The sequence below is a fragment of the Xiphophorus couchianus genome, chromosome 22 (assembly GCF_001444195.1).
Source record: "Xiphophorus couchianus chromosome 22, X_couchianus-1.0, whole genome shotgun sequence".
NCBI classification, from domain to species: domain Eukaryota; kingdom Metazoa; phylum Chordata; class Actinopteri; order Cyprinodontiformes; family Poeciliidae; genus Xiphophorus; species Xiphophorus couchianus.
The window spans coordinates 25,740,659-25,765,315 of NC_040249.1; the positions used below are offsets into that span (position 1 = coordinate 25,740,659).

Below are 24,657 nucleotides of genomic sequence, written 5' to 3' on the forward strand. Positions count from 1 at the left end.
CCGAGGAGATCCGGGGGGGGGGGTTCAGGAGGGATCCATAGATCCTGAGAGGATTTAATCCAGCTGCAGATCTACAGGAGAACCTCCAGAGGGCGCTCTGTCACTCCAGCCTGGACTGGGACAGAGCCACAGAACCAAAATAGTAAACATTTAGAAACTGGTTCTGCTTCATATTTCATTTTTTTTTAAAAACTATTCACATTTTAAAATACAAAACAGAACATGAAGGAACTGATTGATTTTTTTTAAATTCAGTTTTATTGATAAACTCAAAAGATCCCAGGTTTATACTTTTTTTTTATTAGCATAACACAAACAGAAAAGGGAAAATCGACCCAAACTATAGAAGAAAGATTTGAACTAAGCTCCTTTTACTGTAATGGAAATGGAACTAAAACGCTCCAAGGTCTCTTTTAAAGGCTTTAATCAACTTCCACACAGCCTGGCGGTGAATGAGCTCCACCTGGCAGCAACGGCCTCTGAACCGGACCATCTCCCCGAGGTTCTGCTGGATTCTGTGGGTTTACCTCCACCTGTGCAGTCTGCAAACATTTATAAACAAATGACGCAGATATTTTTTCTTTAAAAAAAAAAAACCCAGATTACTGCTGTGGTTTGAACTTTAGTCCAGGTGTGTTTGTGTAGCTGTGACCCAGAAGCAGCACACACTGCCTTCAGCTGCAGATCTGCTCCATCAGCTCTGATCTGCATGGACAAACACAATCCACCTAAAACCCAAGCAGCTAAAAACCTTTCAGCTTTTCGCTCTTGGGTCCAATCACAGTTCTGTTGGACTGGGTTTTACTCACAGAGTGTCCAGGATGTGACGGTCTGATGGGTCGTCCTGAGAGTCCTGAGGTCCTGCTGCTCTGCCTTCATGCTTTCTTCAGGACTAAACACCGGGGTCTTCCATCAGAGTCTGCAGTTCTGACTGCCGTCTGCCAGACATTTGCTCTGTAACTTCTACACTCGACATATCTAGAGGTCGATGAAAACCCAAACAATACATTTAATGCACTACAGTTTATGACGTCTCCCTTCGCTGCCAGATGTGGTTTTTGGGGGTCAAATGAATTTAGCCCACTGTGCAGCTATAATGTATGTCCCTTGTAATCATAAAGGAAGAGTTGATGAAATGAGAGGCAGTGAGTTTTATTTACAGGGAAGTATCTGGTAAAAAGACCCGGAGGTTCTGCTGATGAATGAACCAGAGAACATCAGATGTTCTCATCTCACAATGCTCAGCCAACTGTAAACTATTAAACTGACACCAATTCAGAACAGTTTTTATTTACATTTTCCTAAAACTCATTTCATTGAGAAACTTGATTTACTTTGATTAAATGATTTTATTCAGTTTTACAAGAAAACCAGAAGACTTCCTGCATAGGAAACTTCAGGATCATCTGGAGACACTTCTGCTGAAAATCATATAAAATTAATAACAATGATGGGATATTTCAGCTGACAATGAAACTGTTCTACCGTCAAACTACAACATAACTGCCTTTATGAGCATCAATTATATTCATCTGAACTAGCTAGCTACTGGGGACATAAGAACCGTGAAAGAAAGAATGATGCCTACACCCCTGGAGCCTTCGGGGAGTTCACCTCCAGCTCCCACTTTTCCAGAAACTCCTGCAGGTTCAGGTTGAAAACATCAATGCCTTTAGGCGACAGGTGGATGCCGTTGCCCCGGTACAGCCCCGTGTTGGTGCCGCACCGGATGTTGTCGTGGTTCACTGAGATGCCGCCCAAATCCGACACAATGCTGTGGATTCTGCGGTTCACAGTGGTGCGAACCAGATCCACTTCATAGCTGTCTGGTGAGTGACGCCACACCCGGCGAGGGAGGATGTCGGACCACACCAGGAGGCAGTGTGGGAAGATGCTCCGTATGGAGGCCATGTCCTTCTTGACGGAGGCCAGCAGGTTAGTGGGGCTCTCGGTGCTCAGGTCGTTCCCTCCCAGGTGAACGATCAGGGCGTCCGGGTTGGGCCAGGTGATCTTCAGCTGGTGGAGCTGGGGCAACAGCTGGGACCAGGTCATGCCCTGGATACCCTTCCACCAAATGGTCACCTTGTTGGGGTCCATGCCCAGCTGCATACCTACCTCTGGAGACTTGGCCCGCGACTCGGCCCAGTACACAAGCGAATGACCACAGATCCAAACGTTCTTGGGCTCGCTACTGATTGGTTTACCTAAAGATAAGAACAGGACAGTTCAGGAAGTCAGAGAGGATCATCTGACAGACATGATCGTAACGTGTCTCAGATCACACCGCAGACTGCTTTCACAAAGATCCACTAGAGTCTGTTAATCTGGACAGCTGCAACGAGACGATCCGAGGCCAGGCGAACAGAAACATGTTCAATGATGCAATCTTGTATGCATAATATTAGAATGTATTATTGTTTTGGAATAAAAATGCATTACAACTGACCCCAACATTCACAGAGCGACCGAACATCAACATCCTACCAACTACTGCCTCCAAGCTGTTCTGGCTAATTGTGATATTTTGCTGTCAGACTGCTGGGGTACTGCTGGTTCTAGAGGATCAAAGAGCAGTTCCTTCAGCTCCCAGTTTGGGATGTGAGACAGACACCAGGTCGAGGCTTAAACCTTTCCGCTCTGATAAAACTGATAGACTGGCTGAGATGATCCTGATCTGACTCTGTGGCTCTGCTGCTACAGGCTGTGGAGGACAAAGTGACCATGCTGCTTTCTCCTACTACTCTCCAAGTATTCGTGATCCACAGCTACTGCTGTGGATCTTCATGCTCTCTGGTTTGCATAGCATATCATGTACAACCTGCAGGCTTCTCTTAGATGAAGCCACTACAGGAGCTGCTACTGTCACTAACCCTTTAACACAGAAACTTGTTTCAAAAGTCAGACTAAATTAGAATGCAACTGACTCTGGATGCTGTCCCTGTTGCTGCCGCCGTTCTGGTCGGTCCGGGTAGAAACTGGTTTTATTCCACAGTCAGAAGATGTGAAAGATGGTGGACCGCTGTGCTATTAAGTTAATCGTTAATAGATCTTTGTGAAATCAACCTGGAGCGTTACAGAAATAAGTGGGTGCAGATCACAGTAAAGTTCCCCTCCAACGCCCTGCAGGTCTCAGCGGCCTCCAACCCAACTCAGTTACTGCTTGAATTCTCTCCTTTGCTGCAGGGATGAGCAGTTCAGCTTCAGGGCCTCAAGTCGACATCGACGTATACACGAAACATGTGCGGCGCCATATTTTACGCACAAATCGGCATGTATGAAAATGAACGTAGCATATAAATATATGCAAACTTTTTCCCTGCTGTGAAAATGTGCGGCAGCCACACAAACTATCTGGACAATATCAAACTACAAAAAGTCAAAACTCACTAAATCCACTGAAATCTGATTCAGTTATTTAGACCAGGAAGCATCAAACCCCATGATTTTATGATTTTAATATTTTATTGTTTAAAAAATGAAACTGACCCGCATTTATCCTCAGACAATAAGCTAACACACACACACACACACACACACACAGAATAAAGAAAATAGAAATAGAGGATGTGAAAACCTCAGTGTAAATAATCATGTTGCTCAGTTTGTGTCTCATAAAGATGAAACTCATCGTCTGAATGCATCTATTTATTCTCACTAGAGAGAAACCAGGGCTGATCAAACAGTTTGATTATTGAAGGTGATCAGGTGTGGAGACAATCCCAGGTATATCAGTAGCTGCATCAAGGTGAGCCGCTACCTGAGGAGCTTTGGCTCTGATGGAGAACATGGAGCCATTGATCAGAGATCAGATTGATCTGCTGGTTTCTGATCGTTTAGATTCATCCAGACTGATCATCCTGGAGCTCTGAGCAGAACTTAAAGCAGGTACCGGTACCGGTACCGGTCCAGCTGCAGCCGTCCTCCAGTGGAGCCAGAAATCATCTGGACTCTGTAAATGTAACTTCTGCTCCTGATTCCTGGATTCAGAAGAAACGTTGAAATCCCGGCTGAACGCTCTGCTGCTCTGAGATCTTTAGGATTCATTTGGAGTTTGTTTCTTTAAAATGTATTAGTTTGATTTTTGTGAGGTGACCTTTGTGCCCTGAAAGCAACTTGTAAATAAACTATATTATTATTATTATAGATACTTATTCTGCTACAAACAAGGGCATTGCCATGGTTACGGCTTCACATGGCAACTTCCTGGTATTTATACAATTTACATTAATATGTATTTATGGAGGCGACAGGCGGAGCAGCAGCTGCTCTGTTTCCCCCAAATCAGGATGAATAAAGGAACGGCGGCTCGGCTTCATGCATCGGGAGTTTTTTTTCTAAATCTGTCCGAGCTTTAGTGTGAAAACTGCGCAGTGTTTGATACATGAGGCCCCTGATGTTTTGGCATTTATAGCGATAAGGCCAACGCTAACTGTATTTAAAACCCTTCCAGTGTTTCTGGCTGCGACTGAATGTTACTGCAGGTGAAGCTCCACAAACAGAAAAAACTAAAAATACCAACAATACTTTTTAGTTTTCAGGTTTGCAAACGTACTGATGAGTTGGTCATAAACTAAAATAAATCAAAATTTATGCAAGAATCAAAATTATTTTATGCTAACAGACAGTACTGCAACTGCCCATCCCTGCTCCAGCATGGCATCAACTTCTACCAAGGCCAGATAACAGACCGATCGTTTCGATTTGAGATAAGGGACCGATCGTTTCGATTTGAGATAAGGGACCAATCGTTTCGATTTGAGATAAGGGACCGATCGTTTCGATTTGAGATAAGGGACCGATCGTTTCGATTTGAGATAAGGGACCGATCGTTTCGATTTGAGATAAGGGACCGATCGTTTCGATTTGAGATAAGGGACCGATCGTTTCGATTTGAGATAAGGGACCGATCGTTTCGATTTGAGATAAGGGACCGATCGTTTCGATTTGAGATAAGGGACCGATCATTTCGATTTGAGATAAGGGACCAATCGTTTCGATTTGAGATAAGGGACCGATCGTTTCGATTTGAGATAAGGGACCGATCGTTTCGATTTGAGATAAGGGACCGATCGTTTCGATTTGAGATAAGGGACCAATCGTTTCGATTTGAGATAAGGGACCAATCGTTTCGATTTGAGATAAGGGACCAATCGTTTCGATTTGGCGTCTTGAGTTCAGGAAACTGAGAAAACCTGCAGGGTTTCCTGTCTAAACTGTTGAATGTTTTCTCCTGATCTGTTTCTACAGGTTAAAAGTCACTAGCTCATACAAAACATTTCTATGTAAATAATATTTACTACATAAAGAGATTTTATTTTAAATCCTCAACACTACAGCTTCTAATGTGAAAAAAATGTTGAGTAATGAATGTAAAGAGGTTTCAATGTTTCACAGCTTCAAGTTTAGAGTAAAAGTATTACTTTAGCTTAAGAGATCAAAACAGTCACCTACCTTTAACCGTCAAGAAAAAACGTCACCCAGCAAAGTTTGTCATTTTAATCAAGTTATGAAACCTTCAAATAATCCCGCAAATACGGAAAAGCACCGCGAGACTTTTACTGCCGTCTCTAGATTGGCTCCACATCCTTCAGGTAAAGTTCAGACGTTGAAATGTGACGCGCAAAAAGTCAAGCAACCATGAAGAACATCACGTTTTAATGTCTAAAGGTTCAGCACAACGAGTTTCTTTGCCAATAAATGAGTCTGCTCCTCCTCATCTGGCTCTGACGGTTTGCTCGTGGTCCAGTACTTTGTTTGTAGAACTGAAATGAACTTCTATTAGCTATCTAACCAAAAGAGCAACTTTAGACCTAGGATGCGTCAGTGAACAAGCTGTGCTCAGGTCTGTACCTAAAGGTGTCATTTGTTTAATGTTCATTGTTCAGGAAATGCCCCGGGTTTTAATCGATTCAGAAAAGAGGATTTGGGGGTAATGTCATCAAGCAGGGAGTTCTTCATGTCAATAAATGTAAAATCCACCCTGGTCTCAGAGCAGCCTGCATTCGGGTTCAGTTCGGGCCCAGCGGCTTCGGAGGGCCAATCCGTCGTCAGAGAGCTGGGTGCTGGAGGACGGACCCCACCGGAACGTCAAAATCAGCTGAGCGCCACAGAGGGCGGCCGACTAAACTTCGGAAACTTTCCAAGACCCCTGCTAAGGAGGTCTAAGGACCGACTCCTGCCAAGGTTCCTTCCTCTCAGCGCGGCCCAAGGATCCATCCATGAAGTAGAAACAGGAACCGATCTCAACACAGTGAAGTAGAGGTTCACTAACATCTGGCCCCATGACACCAAATCCCCAAAACACTGGCATGAATTTTCCTTTCTCCAGTCTGTGGGTTAGTTTAACGCCTTCTGGACCAAACAAAGTTTCTATTAAAGTCTACCAGCCTGAAGAGAAAAGACAGAAAACCATTAGATGGGTCTGTGTTTAAATGCTGCCTCTGTTCATCACTGTGAACAGATTTTCATTTCAGTTGCTAAACTCCATACTGGACCAGTCTGGTCTAAACTGGGAATGTGGACGCTCAACCTGAGGATGCAAACAATAGAAATTCTCAGCACAACATGGAAAAGTTGCAGACTTATAAAGTCACAAAGTTAGGAAAACCTTTTTAATAAAGGTTAGTTTAACCTGAGGTGATATCAGACTAGCGGCTGTACCGACGGGAACGCCGACGACAATCAACCGAGATCCTGACTTATTCTGATAACTATGGTCTGTTTGAAAAATACAGATAAAACTTTCTATTTCAATTACAGTGAATTATAGCTGTAGAGAAGAAGATCCTGGTGAAAATCTACACACTTTTATCTCAAACTACTCAACATTACAGCTAACTGATACTTCTAGCATAAAGACTCTTAAATCGATATGGTTCTGTTGGCTGGTTCTGCGGCACAAAGGCGGGTCAAATCTCTAAATATGAAACTAAACGTTTAGAAAGGAGGAGTACAGCAGAGACATGTCACTTGTTCAGCCTTTTCCACAAATTAAGGCTTTTAGCATCTACACATTTTCCACCTGATACAGAAACTGAATTAAATCTAACGGACAGAACAAATTACCACGACCCTTAATACAGTCTGGTGGGTTTTACTTACTGTTCATCAGCTTTATAAAGACTAAAGATGTTTTGGTGCAACGTCTTGCTGGATGGTTGAAGAAAACAGAACCGAAGTGAACTTACCCGGATGGGCTTTACTAGCACCTGTCTGAAAGACGCACCACGAACAAAACGCAACATCCGGTGAAAACATGAAGAGCAGGGACCGCAGGAACCCCCAAGGCTTTTATCAACATGGCTTTTATGTTAAGAATGAACAGATCCGACCCAGAAATACATCAGGTTCTTTAATTCAAACAGACTTAAGCCCTTCATAAATCTGATTTAGCTTTAGCTTCTAATGTTTACCAGAAAGTCAGTGATATCTAAGCTGCAAGTGATGAATTACTCTAACAGGTGATGCTAATATTCACATGTAGCTTTCTGCTCTTAGCCTTACTCTGCAATGTTGAGAAAGTAACAGCAGGTGACCAACAACTAGCTCGCTCTAAGTGAGCATCCCTAGTTATCTGACTGAACCCTGCACTCATAAAGCCATGTCTACAAAAAGCCATGCTGCCCTCCAGGCCTCACCAAGTCCTGGAGCACATCTTCAGCCTAAAACATCAACCGCATTTCGCTCCGAGATTCTCCCTGTGGTAAGCGTCATGACCGGTTGGTAGCACACAGAGTGCTACAGAGAGCAACGAAACGCTGAGGTCCCAAAATGATTAAAGCTGCGGGAAGATGACGACGAGATCTTTTTTCTGCAGAAATGATCCTGGTCAAAGCCGAGGGTTTGTTTCTGATTCGGTGCGCATCAAACATTACATTCAGGGAGATCATCAGAAGTGTCTGCACTCAGTCACCGCTGGTGGGCAACCCTGAAAACGTCCAAGCTCGATGCGGCCCATCTGCCCACCTTAGAGTTAGCCAGCTGGTGCTTTGGTAGATGAAGCTAGCATGGAGGAACTGCTGGATGTAACGGACCGCAGCAGCTGCAGTGAAAACCAGACCATGGTCCCCAACTTTTACAGGGTCGTCCTTATTAATGAGTTATTCTCTCTCCTACACAGTCAGATCAGGAGCCACAGGGCCTGATACAGTCTGTTGGCATTATGGAACATTATGAAAGATGCTAATTGTTGGAGAAGCTCAATGGTGGGCACCGCTAACTAGAAAGCTTGTTGCACTAACCAAAAAGCACTAATATTAGTTCCGCTAATGCTAAAGCGTTATATCAACACTGTAATTAACGGAAGCTAATGCTAAAGAGCTATACCAACACCATATTTAGCAGAGTCTAAACAGGACATCAGAAGATTTTAAACTGTTAACTGTAATGCTACATGCTAACAGCAGTCAATAACTAAATGTCAACACAGATGTCAAACTTTAACTTAAAGTTTACAAAACAGGCAAGTAAATTAACATTTCAAAACCTGGAAATAAATGTTTTCAAAGTTAGCAAAAACACTAAAGCACTAAATGACAAATAAGTTCTGCTATTAGCAAATTAGCGGCAGGTATCCACTACTGGAGAAACTCCAACTTTGTCAGATCAATGAAATCATGTGCAAAGCCCGTCACACTGACTCGCACCAGAAGTCGGCCGCGGTTTGTAACAACTGGCTGAAGCTCTCTGTAGTGATGCAGATGACATAATCACAGACCAGCACAGATACTGGGGCTCAGCAGGGAATCCCATACCAATCACTTAAAAGCCTTGATGGGAATGGAGTGGATAACCTGGGAGCAGGTCAGGGCATCGTTAGTCTATCTTCACCAAGGTCCTAACCTGAAAAAGAAGGTCACCGATGAAACGTCTTAATGACACGAACATGTTCCATCCTCAGTATCAGCTTGTAGAAGTTGAAGGATGTGCCTACAGTGACCATGGAGCGAACTTCTGCTTGAAATAACATCTAGCTAAAAACAGTCCATCTGCACCTCAGTGACTAGCTGTTTGAGGTTTAGCTTGACACGAAAAAAACCTTCCTGAATTAAGTTTCTATAGCCGACTTCTGAATATTGTCAGTTTGAAAGATGGGGTAACTGGAACCAAGTTTTACACCCAACACACTGGATCTCCTCATTTCTATTAAACGTTAATCTGAAGTCTGATTCCTTCCTTATTGACCAGTGGGTCACCAGGTGCAGAGGAACAGAGCACTTTATTTGTAGAGTTGAGCTCGCAGTCGGCTTCTTTGCTTGCTCGAAGAGACGACGCATTAGATCCAGCTAACGACTTGCTGACCATCGTCTTAGCCACAAGTCTGTGGCTCCATGAGCTTGAACAGACGCTTTGCTCATGTTCCAGGCATTGAAGTCATGTAGAGCTGTACATGCATGCAAAAATCTCTTGGTCTCTCATAGATGGAAAACAACCACATACCCGTAAATGTAAAAATTCTACTGCTGCGGCAGAATCGTGCTAACAGACATGTTTAGGTAATGTGGGCATGGTTACACAAATCCATGTCTGTAATAATCTGGTTTCTTGACTTGGACCTTGCTAAAGTCATGTTTACATAAACTCACCCAATGAAGGGTGTCTAAACTTGACATCTTGTGAATGACCTGAGCATGTCTGAAGACAGACGTGTCAGTTACATCGGGCCTTCTTGGAAGAACCTGGATGACTGAAGTCTTCAGGAAACAGCAAAAAGCAGCAGTTTGGTTGAACAAAAAGACAGCAGCACCGACTACAGCATGCAGGTACTGTTTGAGGTGGACAGTAATTATAACTATTACATGATTCCTTGCTAGTTAAGCATGTCTGTAAATAAAGAAGATGCTTTACCTGCCGGGACTGGCGGACCCTCTTTGCTCCTCTCTCCTTGTCTCCTGAGGGTAAGCCTCTCTTTGTACTCCTGTTCCCTCTTCTCCAGAAGCCTCTGATTATACAAATCCAGCTGTGACACAAGCACCACATCTTTAGCAATCTACCAAGCCAAGAACAGCATCTTCCTAGAAACCTGGGCCACTTGTAAAGATAGATGCTGTTTCTTTACAGTGTTTTACAGGCTAACCTGGGCTTGAGAGCGTCAACTAGGACTCTGCTGATCTTACCTTCTCCTTCTGCTTGGCCTTGATGTCGTCGTCCGTCTCCAGTGAGGGCGGCGAGCTGCTGAACGACACTGAGGGTAAGCTGAACTGGACAGATTTAACAGGTTTGGGTGGTGGCGGGGTGCTCAGAGACTTCACAGTCTCAATCAAGTTCAAGCAGCGCACCACCGTGGTAGACATGGGCGACTGGTCGCAGCTTGAAGGACTTGAGGTTACTGGTGTCACGGTGGGAGTGGGTGTGGGCTGTAAGGAGGTGGCTCCACTGGCAGCTGAAGCAGGACTGGCTTGGCCAATGAATGGAAGAACCGTATGAGTGGAGGCTGTCGTGAAAGGAGGCAGTCCAGCTGGGCGCTGGGGCGGAGGGCCAGGAAGGTGCTGTGCCTGGCGCCGTGGAGGAGGCCCTGGTGGAGGGCCTGGGGGGCGCAGCAGCCTGGGATGGGGCTGGGCGGCTGCAGCTGGGGCATCAGGGCCGTGGGATGTGGTGGTGATACCAAGAGGCCAGTTGAGTGGGGGGGTTGGGTGCTGGTAGTGGGCAGGAGGCGGCCCCGGAGGAGGCTTTGGAGAGGAAACGGTGGGTGGTGTGCTCCCTGTCATCTTGGTATGGCTCTGCAGATGTTGCGCCTTCTTTTGCTCTTCAAACTCATGTTGGTCAAAGAATTTCTCGTACTCCGAAACGACCGGCTTCAGATTGCTGAGCGGTTCAATGCTGGAAGATCTGGCAGGAGAGGGAGAATGGATATGATCCATTTCCACAGAACCAGTCCTGCCGCTCCGCAACTCTTCCTTAGGAAACGTCTCTCTTTCCATCGATGACGACTTGAAGCTCAAGGTTTTCTCCTGAGCTTTACTGGCCAGTTTGGAAACCTCTCCAGAGCTCAGCTTGAGGCCAATTGAACGCAGCAGACTTTGTATCTTATCATAGGGTTCTGGATTCTGACCATCACCCATTTTCTCCACAGAGGGTTGTTTGGAGTTTGGTTGCTTGATCTCCACTTCATGGACCAGACTGCTGCTGGGGCGCTCTTGAGCCATACCTACAATACTAGAGAAGCCTTTGCCATCCTGAAGGGCTCGCTCATGAGGCAGGAGGTCGTCTGTAACATCCAACGGTTCCGAGGTCTTCTCAGCAACCGTCTTCTTGTTGAGCATGTCAAGGAATCGGTGCAGAGGGGGTTTCTGAGCCGGAGGGGACTGCGGGGGAGTTGTGAACTTTCGTTTGGGAGAAGGTGTTTTTGGAGGAGAGTCGATGGGAGACGGAGGTCTGAAAGTGGAGACTGAGTGAGTCAAGGATTTAGCAGAGATGTTAGCATCTTGGCTAGGTGGGGAAGAGACACGAGGTTCTGGAGATCTACTTCGTTTTACTGGTGGGTAAGGATCGTAGGGACGTTCCCTGTACGCGGGGTCATAGAAGTGACTGTCGTAATGCTCATTGTACACGTCATACCGATCAGTGTAGCGATGGCTGGAAGAAGGGGCTCCGCCATAGGGAGGGTCGCCATAGAGACGGCTGTCGTACGGTCGGTCTGCGTATGGCCGGTCTGCATACGGGTGAGGGTACGGGTCGCTGTAGGGCTCGCCGTAGCAGCGGCCTGGGAACGGACCGTACGGGCGGTCATAGTAGGGGTCATCATAGGGAGGCCGGATGTAATCTGGTTCTTCTGGGCGCTTCTTGAGAATTGAGCGAGGCATGCTGATCCTGCCGTGGTCGTAGTCGATGCAGGTCCTGCCTCCAGGCTCCAGCCCCCTGGGGTCAACCAGAGACTTCTTATAGGCGATCATCTCGTTAAGCTCCTCCAGCTCTCGTTTCTTCCTTGCCAGCTCGGTATCTACCACCGCGCCTCGCCGTGGCGGCGGGCTCGGCCTTCTGCGGTGGCTGTCCTCGTGCTCTTTGCTGGACCTGCTCCTCTTCCTGGAGCTTTTCTCTCTACTGCGGCTTCTGCTGCGACTTCCGCTGCGGCTTCTGCTGCGGCTGCCGCTGCGGCTCCGGCTGCGCCTGCTCGACCTCTCTCGGCTTCGTCTGTATCTGCTGCTGCGTTCTCGTTCGACACTCGTGCTGTGTCTCTTTTTCGCCACGCGGCCAAATTGATCTTTGGATGGACTCCGACTTTTGCTCCTCTCCTTACTCCGGCTGCGACGGTACTTGTGGCGGGAGATGCTGGTGTCCTTCTTTATCGTTTTAAACACGGCCTTCTGTTTGTCTGCCTCTGGTTTCTGGTTTCTGAAACGTTAACAGAGGTCAGACAGGGTTGGGGTTTGCACATAAGTCAACAAATTCCCAACTACCAGTTGTGATCTTAACCTTTGCACCAAACTGCTAATTTAATCAAAGTATTTTATCTTGAATGTTTATCGTTCAATGGTAGGTAACGTTTGTATTGGAAAACACAGAATTAAAAAAAAAAATCATATTCCTCTTTCTGTTGACCAAAAATGATCTGCTAAGTATGTCTTTAGGTATAATAATGAAAACAAAACAATGTGGCCAAATCTTTAGAACTTGAAGTGCCTGAAGTTGTGGAGGATTTCTTTTAGTTCCAAATTTTTATTGCTCACTCTCAAAACACGGCTTGTTAGCTGTGCTAGCTGCTCTCCCTCAAAATGACATTTGTGCACTCAGAGATTTCGTCCCTGATCCCGTTTGCAGATTAAACCACATCATGAGAAGATGTGAAGAACAGGGACATTTACTCACTCAGCTCCGTCTGGAGGTTTTGCCAACTTGATGGTCATCTACAAAACCAGAGGAAGATTAGCGTTGGAGGTGAAAACCAATCTCTGCTTAGTGCAAACAATGCAGAGGAGCTCACCTTCCCTTTGGTTGCTCCGACACCGCTCAGTTTGCGAACCGGGAGAAAAACTTTCTCCGTGAAGCGTTTGAGCCTGATGGCCTGCTTCCCTCCGTCTGCTGTTGGATGCTTCATAATCACCAAGACACATTTCAGAAAAATCTCAGGATTGTTCACTGTGGACTGAAAGCTAGCCAAACAGAGTAGCAGGACTGACCGGGACGACGCTGAACTCCACCTTCTCGTTCAGCTCCAGCTTCTTCTTCTCCACCACCTCGGACATTTTGAAGAACAGCTGAGGGTTCTCCGAACACTTGATGAGTCCAGAGTCCTCAGAGAATTCGATCACAATGCCCTGAGGAGAGAAGCGTTGTGTCAGACCGGCCTCCAGGAGGACAGGGGGTGCGCCTCCACAAGGACAGGGGGCCTCACGTGCATCCGCTGCTCCGTGGACTCCTCGAAGGAGTCGGGGAGGATCTCAATGAAGGTGGCGCGCTCCTCCTTGGTGAGGCGGTGCGTGGCCAGGCTGAAGCGGACCTGCAGGAGGAAACAATCCGTTACTCCTCCAGCCGCCGCTCAGCGTCCCGACACGGCCGCTCCTCACCTTGTCTCCCACCAGCATGGTGGCCAGGGTCAGCAGGTCATTGGGGCCAAAGGTCAGTTGCTTCTGCCGGCCGTCCACGGTCATCACCAGCCGACCCACCTCGGGGGCCGGCGGGCTGGGGGCCCCGATCTGCTGCTCCTCCTCCTGCGTTATCTCCTTCCTCCCAATCGGTCCCGTCGCCTCCTGCTGCTCGCCGTCCTCCGTTTCCTCCTGCTTGACCTGCTGACACAGAAACGGGACGTTCTGCCTCCAGAACTCCAACCAAAACCTTCGCGGCTGCTCCACCTTCCAAACCTCAATGCCTCTTTTCTCCTCCTGCACCGGCTTTGTCTCCTTCACCACCATCTCCTCCTCCTTCACATCTGCCTCCTGTGTCTCCTCCTGCTCCTCCCTCGGCTCCTTGGGAGGGCTCCTGCAGATGGCTTTGAGCACGGTGCCCTGGAAGCGCTCCCTGCTGACCTCCAGCATGGAGTCGGCGATTCTGTACCTGAAGCCGAACGGAGTCCACTGCAGACCAGCAGCCCAGTTAGTCCAGTTAGCCCAGGTACCGACCCCACAGCGCCACCTGCTGCTCCAGCTCACCTTGTCTTTGGCCGCTGCCAGAGCAGCAGCCGCCTCCTCTTTCCTCCTCCTCTCTGCCTCCTCCTCCTGCCTGCGGTCCTCCTCCCTCCTCTGGCGCTCCTCCAGCTCGCGGGTTTTCTGCTCCTGCAGGATCTTGTCTTCGGCCGCCTTGCTCCTCCTCATCCTCCTCAGCCGGATCGCTCTGACCTGGGCTTTCTCCTGCAGGAACAGAGCGACGGGTCAGCCTCTGCTGGCCGATGGGACCGGGTCGGTTCGGGTCAGTTTACTGTCACCGTGGTCACTGTGAACTCCACGTCTTTCCCCACATCGTCAGAGTCGAATTCTGCATCGCTGAAGTTTTCACAGAGGTCAAAGGGCAAGTTGCCGTGCTTGGTGGAGCTGACGAGCCCCTCCTTGTCTCTGAGCGAGGCGATGGTTCCCTGGAACAGACAAAGTTCATGTAGCTAATTGTTTAGCAGTGGAACCAGTTTAGTACCGGTTCCAGGGGGAACACTCCCATCGGACTCCGGGCCGGTACCTGCTCGCGGACCTCCTTGGTGTAGCGGAAGGTGAAGGGGATTTTGGGCCGGATGTTGGCGGCCCGCCTCTTGTTGGTCAAGGTGTTGATCAGCAGGTTGATCAGGACGTGGTCGTTCTTCAGCAGAGTCACCGAACAGTCCCGGTGGTCAAAGGTTACGTTGGTCCTGAGGGGGCCGATGTTGGCGACGATCTGACCCGGATATCCGGGAACGTCCTCCTGTAGGAGGGAAATATGAAGAAAATACCCAGAAATACAGGAGACTGATGGTCCAGTAGCAGGTGCCATTCTGAAAAAAGGATCAGGGTGCGTGCCGTGGTGGCGTAGTGGTTAGCGCGACCCATATTTGGAGGACTTGAGTCCTCGACGCGGCCGTCGCGGGTTCAACTCCCGGACCCGACGATATTTGCCGCATGTCTTCCCCCCTCTCCTTCCCCGTTTCCTGTCAGCCCACTATCATACAAGGGACACTAGAGCCCACAAAAGACCCCCTGGAGGGGTAAAAAAAAAAAGAAAAAAGGATTAGGATTGTTGATGACAGAGAGCCGGGGTTCTAATCGCTCGTCATTTAGCCTCATTCTCTTTCTGCGCTTGCAGTTCTGGTCATCTGGCACCAATGTAGCTATAGCATTAGCTCTTGCTATCCGTCTTTACTAATAGACTGTTGGAAGTCCAGAACTTTTTTCTAAAACATCAGATGGACAGTCTTCTGCTAACCAGCTAGCTACAGTTAACATCCTCACCCACCAACATCCCTCAACACCTAATGCCTCGTTTCCTCTGAGTACTGGTACCAGGCCCGGCGGCATGGGTGGGCATTAGAGGGCATTGCCCACCCACACATTCAGCTGAGCCCCCCTGGACTGGAAGCTGTTTGTTTTTACCTCAGAGTGGCCGAATCTGTTCTTCCTATATGGATTTGATACAGTAGGGGCTTCTGCACTTCCCATATCTGTGTCCTCTGTCGCTTTTTTCAGCAGTTAAAACTGTTTAATCCATTGTTAACACGTCGTAACCTGTTTTTCCAAGCCGCCTTTAAACACAACACGAGCGCTAAGACGCTAGCTGAGCTTACACCTGCACAGCAGTGAAGGAGACCTGCTGCAGCTGCACAGAGTTGCTCAGCAGGTCCAACAAAAAACCAGCAGAAAACCAACAAAATGCAAAGAACTTGGCAGTTTCCCCCAAACTAACCGACTGAGTTCAGTAAAGCTGTTGGATGCAGCTAATTTTAGCTAAAAGATGACTAGCTAACACCAATACAGCACGTTAAGCTTACTAACTAGTAGCCTGTAGGTTACTGTTGTTGTCTATGTTCAAAAGTGGGTAGTACTGGTTACATTCACTTGAGTAACATTTTAAAAAAGGTTCTTAAGAGTTTTACTGCACTGTTCCTTTTTATTGTACTTGAGTCTAGGCCTGTCGTGATAAACGATAAATTAATCGTACTAAATTAAAACTATCGACGTCATTTTAATTATCGGCATTATCGTCTCTTCCGGCCTTTTTGTCTTTCTGTTGATAACACTGAATGAAAAAAAGCTGAACTCCGGTGCTCTCCACTGACCCTCTGACCTCATTTCCTTAGTGTAAAGCTCAGCGCAGAGACCCGATCTTAGAGCTGTCGGCCGATTGTCGGCCCATTTTCAAAACCTGACAGACCAAACATTAGCCGACAGAAATCCTAGGTATAACAGTTCGATCGGGTTCGTTCCTGCCGTGTGGTGTCCAACAATGGGCACAAAATAATGGCTACAAGTTCAGTGAACTAATTTTAAAACCAGGCATTAATCAATGCTTTACTACAATCTACCTGCAATGCATGTTGCTAGTGTCAGCGTAAAGTCCTGACTGAGTGAAAATCATTAGAACCTATTTATGTCACGTTAACGAAGAACAGCTGAAAAGTTACCGGGTTTATCAACTGCGGTAGCAATTTAGCTCCAACTCCTCCTCTTGTCATTTCTATATTCGGCATTATAGAAATGCCGAATATAGATACCCCAACCCTAACCCTAGGCCTCCAAGTCACTTAAACTCTTTTAAATCCCAGATCTCTCTGTGCTAAAGCTCTATTAATTAATGATTTCATCACTGAGCATAATATCAATGTTATGTTTCTGACAGAAACATGGCTGAATGATAATAATGAATCGATCATATTAATTGAATCTGCGCCTCCTAACTACAATTTCTTCAGTGAGAATAGAAAACATAAAAAAGGAGGAGGCGTGGCTTCAATATTTAAGAATACCATAAATTGTAGTAAAATTTCTTTGGGTCACTTCACCTCTTTTGAGTTTCTGGGAATTGAGGTTAAAGGCCGCAAACGAACTTTGACTGTAACTTTATACAAAACTCCAACTTTTGTGGAAAATTTCTTTACTGACTTGAATGAGCTTCTATCTCTTATATGTATTGATTATGGTTGTTTAATAATTGTCGGTGATTTCAACATTCATGTTGACGACCCCCAAGACAGAGGGGCAAAAAAGCTCGCTAATATTTTAGAGACTTTTGGTCCAACACAACATGTCAAACAAGCAACACACACTCAAGGACACACACTGGACCTGGTTATCGGTAAGGGTGTGAATATTTCCAATGTCTCTGTAACTGATGTCGCCTGTCGCATCACTTCCTGTTATCTTTGAAAGTTCTTTATCTTTTAACCCACGTGGACAAACAGCAACCATCACAAAACGTTCTCTCACTGAAAACACAGCAGAAACTTTTAATCAAATCTACTCTTCTTCCTCACCCTTAAGCTGTAATGATGTAGATAAGTTGGTAAAAGATTTTCAGTCTAAAGTCTCAGATATTATTGATTCCGTTGCCCCAATTAAAATGAAGGTTGTGTCTGGTAAAAAGAAATCTCCATGGAGAAATGCACAAACAGTTACAGTAGATCTGTAAGACAACTCTGCCGTAGAGCAAAACAAAAATGGCGTAAAACTCAACTCCACGTTCATTGTGACATCTATAAAGAAAGTCTACGTAACTATCATTTAACACTAAAACATGCAAGAGAGGCTTTCTTTGCAGATGTCATAAACAAAAACATTAACAATGCTCCAGCTTTATTTGCAACAGTTAACAGAATCACAAACCCTCCTGTGACGTTACCACCTGAATTCCAATGTTTTGCCGCCTGCAACCAGTTTTCCAGCTTCTTTTCAGAGAAAATTCAAAAAATCAGAGGATTAATCTGAACATCCACTATAAAGTCAGAACCAATGCTGAGCCCAAACAAAACAAATACAGGAAAAATGACCCAAATTCAACTACTTAATTATAAAACCCTACAGGAAATTATAAGTCAATAAGCTCCAGTTCCTGCTGCCTGGATGTCCTAGATCTATAACTCTAGAACATTTCTTTAAGAAAGTCCTGCCTGTTATTGCTGCTGATCTGATCCAAATAGTAACTCATCGCTCTCATCAGGCGTTTTCCCCCAGGCTCTGAAAACAGCAGTAATCAAACCACTTATAAAAAAGAACAATCTGGACAAATCACTAATGCAGAATTACAGGCCGACCTCTGACCTCTGACCTCCCATTCATCAGCAAAGTTATTGACAAAGCTGTGTAAACAATTAACTAGCTTCCTAACTATAACCAACCTCTTTGACTCCTTCCAGTCTGGTTTCCATGGTTACCACAGCACAGAGACTGGCCTAGTCAAAGTGTTCAATGACATCAATAGAAATACGGACTGTGGCAGAACCACAGTGCTGGTTCTGTTGGACCTCAGTGTTGACCTTGACATATTACTGAATCGACTGGAGAGTTGGGTCGGACTCTCCGGTCCAGTGCTTAACTGGTTTGAATCCTACATAAAGAACAGGGATTTCTTTGTTTCAATAGGAAACTTCTCATCAAAGAGGTCAAAGGTCACATGTGGGGTACCCCAAGGTTCCATCCTAGGACCCCTCTTATTCAATATTTATATGCTCCCACTAGCTCAGGTTATAACAGGAAATAATATTAGCTACCATAACTATGCAGATGACACACAGCTCTACATTATGATGTCACCAGGTGACCTTTGACCCCATCCAATCACTGAACAGATGCTTAGAACAGATAAATGTGTGGAGGAGCCAAAACTTTCTCCAGCTGAACAGAAACAAAACTGAAGTTATTATTTTTGGACCTAAAGAGGAACGATCTAGAGTTATAGATCTAGAGCTATAGATCTAGATATATAGATCTAGAGCTATAGATCTAGATATATAGATCTAGAGCTATAGATCTAGAGGTATAGATCTAGAGTTATAGATCTAGAGGTATAGATCTAGAGTTATAGATCTAGAGTCAATGCACAGCTTCAGTTATTACAACTAAAACCAGCGATCAGCCCGAAACCTGGGAGTAGTGATGGACTCTGACCTGAACCTCCAGAGCCACATAAAGACAGTTACAAAGTCGGCCTTCTATCACCTGAAGAACATTTCCAGGATTAAAGGACTAATGTCTCAGCCAGATCTATAGAAACTCATCCATGCCTTCATCTTCAGTCGTATTGATTATTGCAACAGCGTCTTCACAGGTCTGTCCAACAAATCAATCAAACAGCTGCAGCTGATCCAGATGCTGCTGCTGGCGTTCTGACTAAAACCAGGAAGATAGAGCACATAACACCAGTTTTAAAGACCCTCCACTGGCTCCCTGTAGCTCAAAGAATAGACTTTAAAATACTGTTGTTAGTTTATAAATCACTGAACAGCTTAGCACCACAATACATTAAAGATCTGCTGTTGTTGTATCAACCTTCCAGACCTCTCAGGTTCTGGTTCTGGTTCTGCTCTGCATCCCCAGAACCAGAACCAAACGAGGAGAAGCAGCTTTCAGCATCTATCTGGAACAAACTTCCAGAAAACTGTAAAACAGCTGAAACACTGACTTCTTTTAAATCTCAACTAAAAACCCACCTGTTTAGGATTGTATTTGAAATGTAATCAATTACAAATTTATTGATGGAACTTGACTTAATGATTGATTCTATGTTGCTTTGTGATTCTGTGTTTGATATGATGTAAAGCTCTTTGAAATGTCTTGCTGCTGAAATGTGCTATACAAATAAAATTTGATTGATTGACTTGTTGGTCAAAGTGGACCAAACAGCCGACCTGTACCACAGCAGTACGGTCTGGAGTCGCCTCACCCAGAAGAACATCACTGCTAGCGTTTGTTTTGACGCTACAGTATGCGTTTGGGTTTAACCGCCTGCCCAGTGAGAGTAAAACTGGCAGTTCTCCTGAACACATCGGACTGAAACGTCCAGTGGAAACGAGGCATTGCGGTTCACCTTATTCAAGAACCTAAAACCATAAGGGAACCAAGCAAGCCGTAGCGCCAGCTGGGATCGACAAAGCCTACCTTGGGCTCGATGATGGTCTGGCTGACGATGCCTTCGTAGAGCTCAGAGTCCAGCACCATGTGAGGCTCCAACTCCTCCCTGGACTTGGACGTTGTCCGGTTGGGGCCCACAGAGACCTTCTCCCCATTGGTTCTCTCCAGTTCCTCGGGGGCGGAGCAAGAGGCACCACAGAGCGTCAGGAGGAGGGGCTCTTTGACTCGTTTGATCCTGACGGCCCGCTTCCCCCCTCTCAGCTGACCCAGGGACACAGGAACGTCACAACACAGTCCAACACAAATCAAACCTGCTCTCAATCATGATTACAGCACCAAGAGCTGCTGGGGAAGCAAAGAAGCGTACCGGCAGGACAGTGAACTCCACCTCCTCATTGATGTCCTCCTCGGTGAAGTCCACATCACTCAAGTTCTCTCTGGTCTCAAACTGAAGCTCCCCGTGTTCTTCTGACTGAATGACGCCTTCGTTTTCCTTCAGACTGACAATGATGCCCTGCAGGACAAACACCATCAAGCAGAAGCTCAACAGCAGGTGGGGTAGCTGGGCGGTGCCTGCTCACCTTCTCCCTGGTCTCCCTGGTGGAGCCGAAGGTGGCAGGGATCTTGGGTCTGATGTTGGTGGCTCGCCGTTTCTCCGTGACGATGTCAGTCAGAACGTTGATGAGCACCTGATCGTCCTTCAGCAGCGTCACGGTGCTGTCCTTCCTCTCAAACGCCAGGTTGGTCCGCACCATGCCCAGGGTCACGTGCACCTGGCCGGGGTACTGCCGGTCGCCGGGCTGTGGGGACAACAACCAGAGCTGAAGACTCAGAGACCTTCTGACCCGCAGAGGGTCTGATGCATCTTCTAGACCCAAAGGCCTCTCTGCCCACCACCACAAAGCTTGTTCTTTGGCCAGAGATTTAAAGAGGAACAGCAAAAGCAAAGGCAGTGGATGAGCAGAGCCTGGTGTCCTGCAGGACGCACTGTATCTCAGGGAGTTCACCACTGTTACCTTAGCAACGACATACATCCCACTATCAGCTGAGTCTAAGTGTGACGTCATCAGAGTCAGCTGTTGCTAAGCAACACCATCCTCACCCCTGGATCGCCAGGTTGCTGAAAACTGATGCATCTTGAGATTTGTAGTTTTACTGGCAGTACAGTGCATCATCCATGGACCACATGGGAGATATGAGCTCAACATGGCCGCCAGAAAGGAACCAGAACTGACCCACTATCGCTACCTGCAGCAATGCATGATGGGCTTCGGCTCCTTGGTCAGGACAGCAGAAGAAGAAAAGTTTGGGTGAAAGTAAACTGGTCTGGACTCCCTGGACCAGAATCACCTTCTGCTGGAGAGGAAACCAGCGCAAGGAAGACCTGCAGCTCCTCCTCCTCACTGACCTGCGGCTCCTCAATGGCCTGGCTGACCACGGCTTCGTAGATCTCCGGGTCCACGTTCTCCGTTCCCCCCGGAGCCACTTTCACATCCGTGGCCACGGCCCGGTTCTGTCCAGGGAAGCAGAGACGGCTTCAGACGGCGGTTCTGACCGGACCACGGGGAGAACCGCCGCAGACTCACCTTCTCCTTGCAGGCTGTGAAGTGGACCCGGACGCCGGGCGTCAGGGCGTTGGGGTTCCCAAAGAAGACATCGAAGCTGAACTGGAACTTCTCCAGGTCTTCCCTCTCGATGGAACCGAACGTTGGCTGTGGACAGGAACAACGTTACGGGTTCTAGCCGGGTCCATCGGACCTCAGAGAGGCTGGCAATACAGAATCCTCACCCCGACGAAGGAGATGATCCCTGTGGATCTGCCGGGTGGAGGCCTGAACACAGAGACGCTCAGATTAAACACCTGGCTCCAACATCTGGAGGATGTCCACACCAGAACCCACTCACCTCTCGAAGGTTCGCTTTCCTAGCAGCCCCAGCGCCTTGGCCGTGTACCTGGGCTCAGGCTTCGGGGCGGCAGGAGGTGTGGGGGCGGCAGCCGGGGCAGGGTCAGGGGGCGCGACCTTGGTGACGGCGGGAGCTTCAGAGTCTTTTTTAGTCTCGGCTGGAGTCGAGTCACCAGGTGGAGCAGAAATAAGAGCCTTGATCTGGAGGAGAGAAGAAAAGACTAAACAAGAAGCTGGTGGTCGACCAATCAGAGGCCAGAAAACCAACCAATAAGAGATTAGACTAATGACTTCTGACTGGTTTAAAGTGGTTCCAAACCATTTTAAACTGATTCTGCAGTCAGAGATGAATGGACCAATCAGTGAGCTGTTCTGAGCTCCAGGTTGGAACCAGACTCACCCACTCCGGTTGGTCAGGCGGCGGGTTGGGCATCGGCTCCTCCGCCACTGGCTGAACATAGGAAACAATTGAATCAGTTCTCATGATCTGACCAGAGCCACTGATCTGGAACCAGTAAGACCCAGTCACTGGGGACCAGTTCGTCTCTGAACCTCACCTCCGCGGTCCAGACCGGTGCCTGGAAGGGGGGCGGGAACCCAAATGGAGGCATGCAGCCCAGAGGAGGGACGGGCGGGACGGCCGCAGGGTCTGGAGGGGGGATCCCAATAGGAGCGGGAGGGGGTAGACCGGGCGGGGGTAGACCGGGTGGGGGTAGACCGGGTGGAAGGACCGGTGGGACCGGTGGAACAGGAGGGACAGATGAGACGGCCCCCGGACCCCATGGATCAGGACACTCCGGACCCCAGCCTCTCCAGTGCGGGGGTCGCTGCCAGTCTGGGGGAGGCACCCAGTCATCAGGATATGGGCCCCAAGCTGGAGGAGGGGGGCCCCTGGGGTCCCAGTCAGGGAGTGGGGGGCCTCTGGGGTCCCAACCTGGAGGAGGGGGGCCCCTGGGGTCCCAGTCAGGAGGTGGGGGGCCTCTGGGGTCCCAGTCCGGGGGTGGGTGAAGTCTTGGATCCCAATCAGGAGGTGGGGGACCTCTTGGGCCCCAGTCATAAGCGCGACCCCATTCCGGAGGAGGGGGTCCCCTAAGGTCCCAGTCTGGAGGCGGAGGGCCTCTTGGACCCCATCCTTCTGGGGACGGTGGACCCCAACCACCGGGAGGCGGAGGTCCCCAACCTCCTGGTGGAGGAGGGCCCCAGCCCGGCGGCCCCATCTCGAAAAGAGGTACGTCTTCCCCTGGAGGTCCGAGAGGAGTCCTGTCCCTGGTGGGTCCGTCTCCACGGCCCATATCGGCAGGGAGACACCGAGGAGGTTAGCCGCAGGCTAACTAACAACAATCCGACTTTAAACCTGAAATGCAGCCGCTTAACCCGCCGCTCTACCGTGAACAATAGCTTAGCATCCTTATCTAACCCCCCAGTCCGAAAAAATCCCGCTTCTACCAACGAATATGTCAAATATTTAAGTTTATTTAAGAGTTTATTCCACTACCACTCCGGTACGTCTCTTCTTCTTATGAATAATCAGTGGAAAAGAGCGATGCTGCCCCCCACAGGTCGACCGAGGAAACGCAGTTCCGTTCTCTGCTCAACTTCTGCTTAAATTGGAAACTGTCCCCAATCAGCGTTTAGCTCGGTCCAGTTTGCCCTAGTAATGGATCACACTGGTTTCAGATTCATTCAGACTGGATCCAAACTGGTTCAGCCCAGATGTAAACTACTCACTCTGACTCCAGACTGATGCTACTGGTTTCAGTAAATTTTACATGGGTCAAAATGATCTCCGGTTGATTTAACTGGTTCCACTCGCAGTATCAGTCAGATTCAGTGAAAATGCTGCTGCAGTGGAGATGAATAAATCTATCTGGTTCCGTTTGAGCAGACCTGAGTGGGATGAAGTTGCCCGACTTCCTGCTCCTGAATCTCCTGGCATCACGATTCTAACAGTTCAAATTGTTTATTTGGGAACCTCACAAACTCCAATCTAAAGACAAATTATAAGAAACTCACAGAAGTCCTTCTGGCAATTACTAAGAAATATACTACAACAAAATGGAAATCAGACGCCCCCCCCTTCCAGTTCAACTATGACTTTGTGAGATCAAAACTGTGACCCCAGAAAAAATAACCTACTGGATGCAGAATAGAAGTAAGACTATTAAATATGGCAACCATTTTTAAGGTATGAAAACCTACCTGCACATTGGATTGACTGATCTTCCTGTCATGGAGCTGGACTCAGAATCTATGAGTGATTCTGATCAATCTCTGATTCAGATATTTTTATTTAACCCTTATTGATTACCCCCCATCCTTCTTGTCCTTTTATTATCGTAAATATATTTTCCTTTATTTTTATGTCTCATTGGTTGAATTTTGCTGGATCCTGAACCAATTTTGTCCTGTCACTTAATAATTGTGATGTTAAAAAACATCACAATTATTAAGTGTTAAAAAACTGCTGCTGGGTCTGAACCGTCCGGTTCTGATCCAGAAAGACGCGGCGTCAACAGGAAGAACCAGCCAACCCATCAGAACCAGGTGCAGCTCCATGAGGCAACAGAACCACTGGGTCAGGTAGAGTACGTCTGTTTCTGATGCGGTGATGAAGGCCGCTTTGTTCTGCAGAACATCTGGACCGCTGGAGGAGCCAGAACCGGACCGGTCTCCTTCTGATATCTGACCCGATGTCTCTCTGAGGTCACACAAGGAAGCAGAGGCTCCTCCACTCCAATGACCTTCCACCAGAGCCATGACATCACCACCATCTGGACCCGGAACAGCTGATCTCAGGG

At 47.5% G+C, this 24,657-nt stretch overlaps 1 protein-coding gene across 7 annotated transcripts; it reads right to left on the reverse strand.

Annotated features, from left to right (window-relative positions):
* Positions 1-56: 56 nt before the first annotated feature.
* LOC114137589 (uncharacterized) lies at positions 57-24,582 on the reverse strand. 7 transcript variants are annotated; one of them, XR_003594032.1, is made up of 22 exons: positions 22,417-24,582; positions 22,260-22,310; positions 21,861-22,060; positions 21,745-21,787; positions 21,542-21,667; positions 21,364-21,468; positions 20,537-20,755; positions 20,323-20,469; positions 19,983-20,216; positions 14,602-14,820; positions 14,357-14,503; positions 14,085-14,282; positions 13,797-14,009; positions 13,503-13,724; positions 13,331-13,435; positions 13,116-13,253; positions 12,920-13,027; positions 12,805-12,842; positions 10,116-12,330; positions 9,847-9,958; positions 810-2,204; positions 241-542 (listed from the first exon to the last, which is right to left on the reverse strand). XR_003594032.1 is itself a non-coding variant. In XM_028006288.1 (21 exons), exons 1-21 carry the CDS (start codon positions 23,149-23,151, stop codon positions 72-74), a joined length of 5,619 nt encoding a protein of 1,872 aa, XP_027862089.1. In that variant the 5' UTR covers positions 23,152-24,582; the 3' UTR covers positions 57-71. The 7 variants fall into 7 exon arrangements, 5 of the variants coding, with proteins under 5 accessions (XP_027862089.1, XP_027862087.1, XP_027862086.1 ...); XR_003594031.1 differs by having other exon boundaries at positions 241-705; XM_028006288.1 differs by lacking the exons at positions 241-542; positions 810-2,204 and adding an exon at positions 57-115.
* Between the last annotated feature and the right edge of the window lie 75 nt (positions 24,583-24,657).

Excerpts from the sequence above, each read along its gene's own strand:
- LOC114137589 (XM_028006285.1), bottom strand. The coding sequence starts at position 23,151 with ATGGGCCGTGGAGACGGACCCACCAGGGACAGGACTCCTCTCGGACCT. Across the intron at positions 20,217-20,322 it reads TGGAGTTCACTGTCCTGCCG|CTGAGAGGGGGGAAGCGGGC; the intron begins GTACGCTTCTTT and ends TCCCTGGGTCAG. Across the intron at positions 2,205-9,846 it reads GGGTCCGCCAGTCCCGGCAG|GTAAACCAATCAGTAGCGAG; the intron begins GTAAAGCATCTT and ends TCTTATCTTTAG.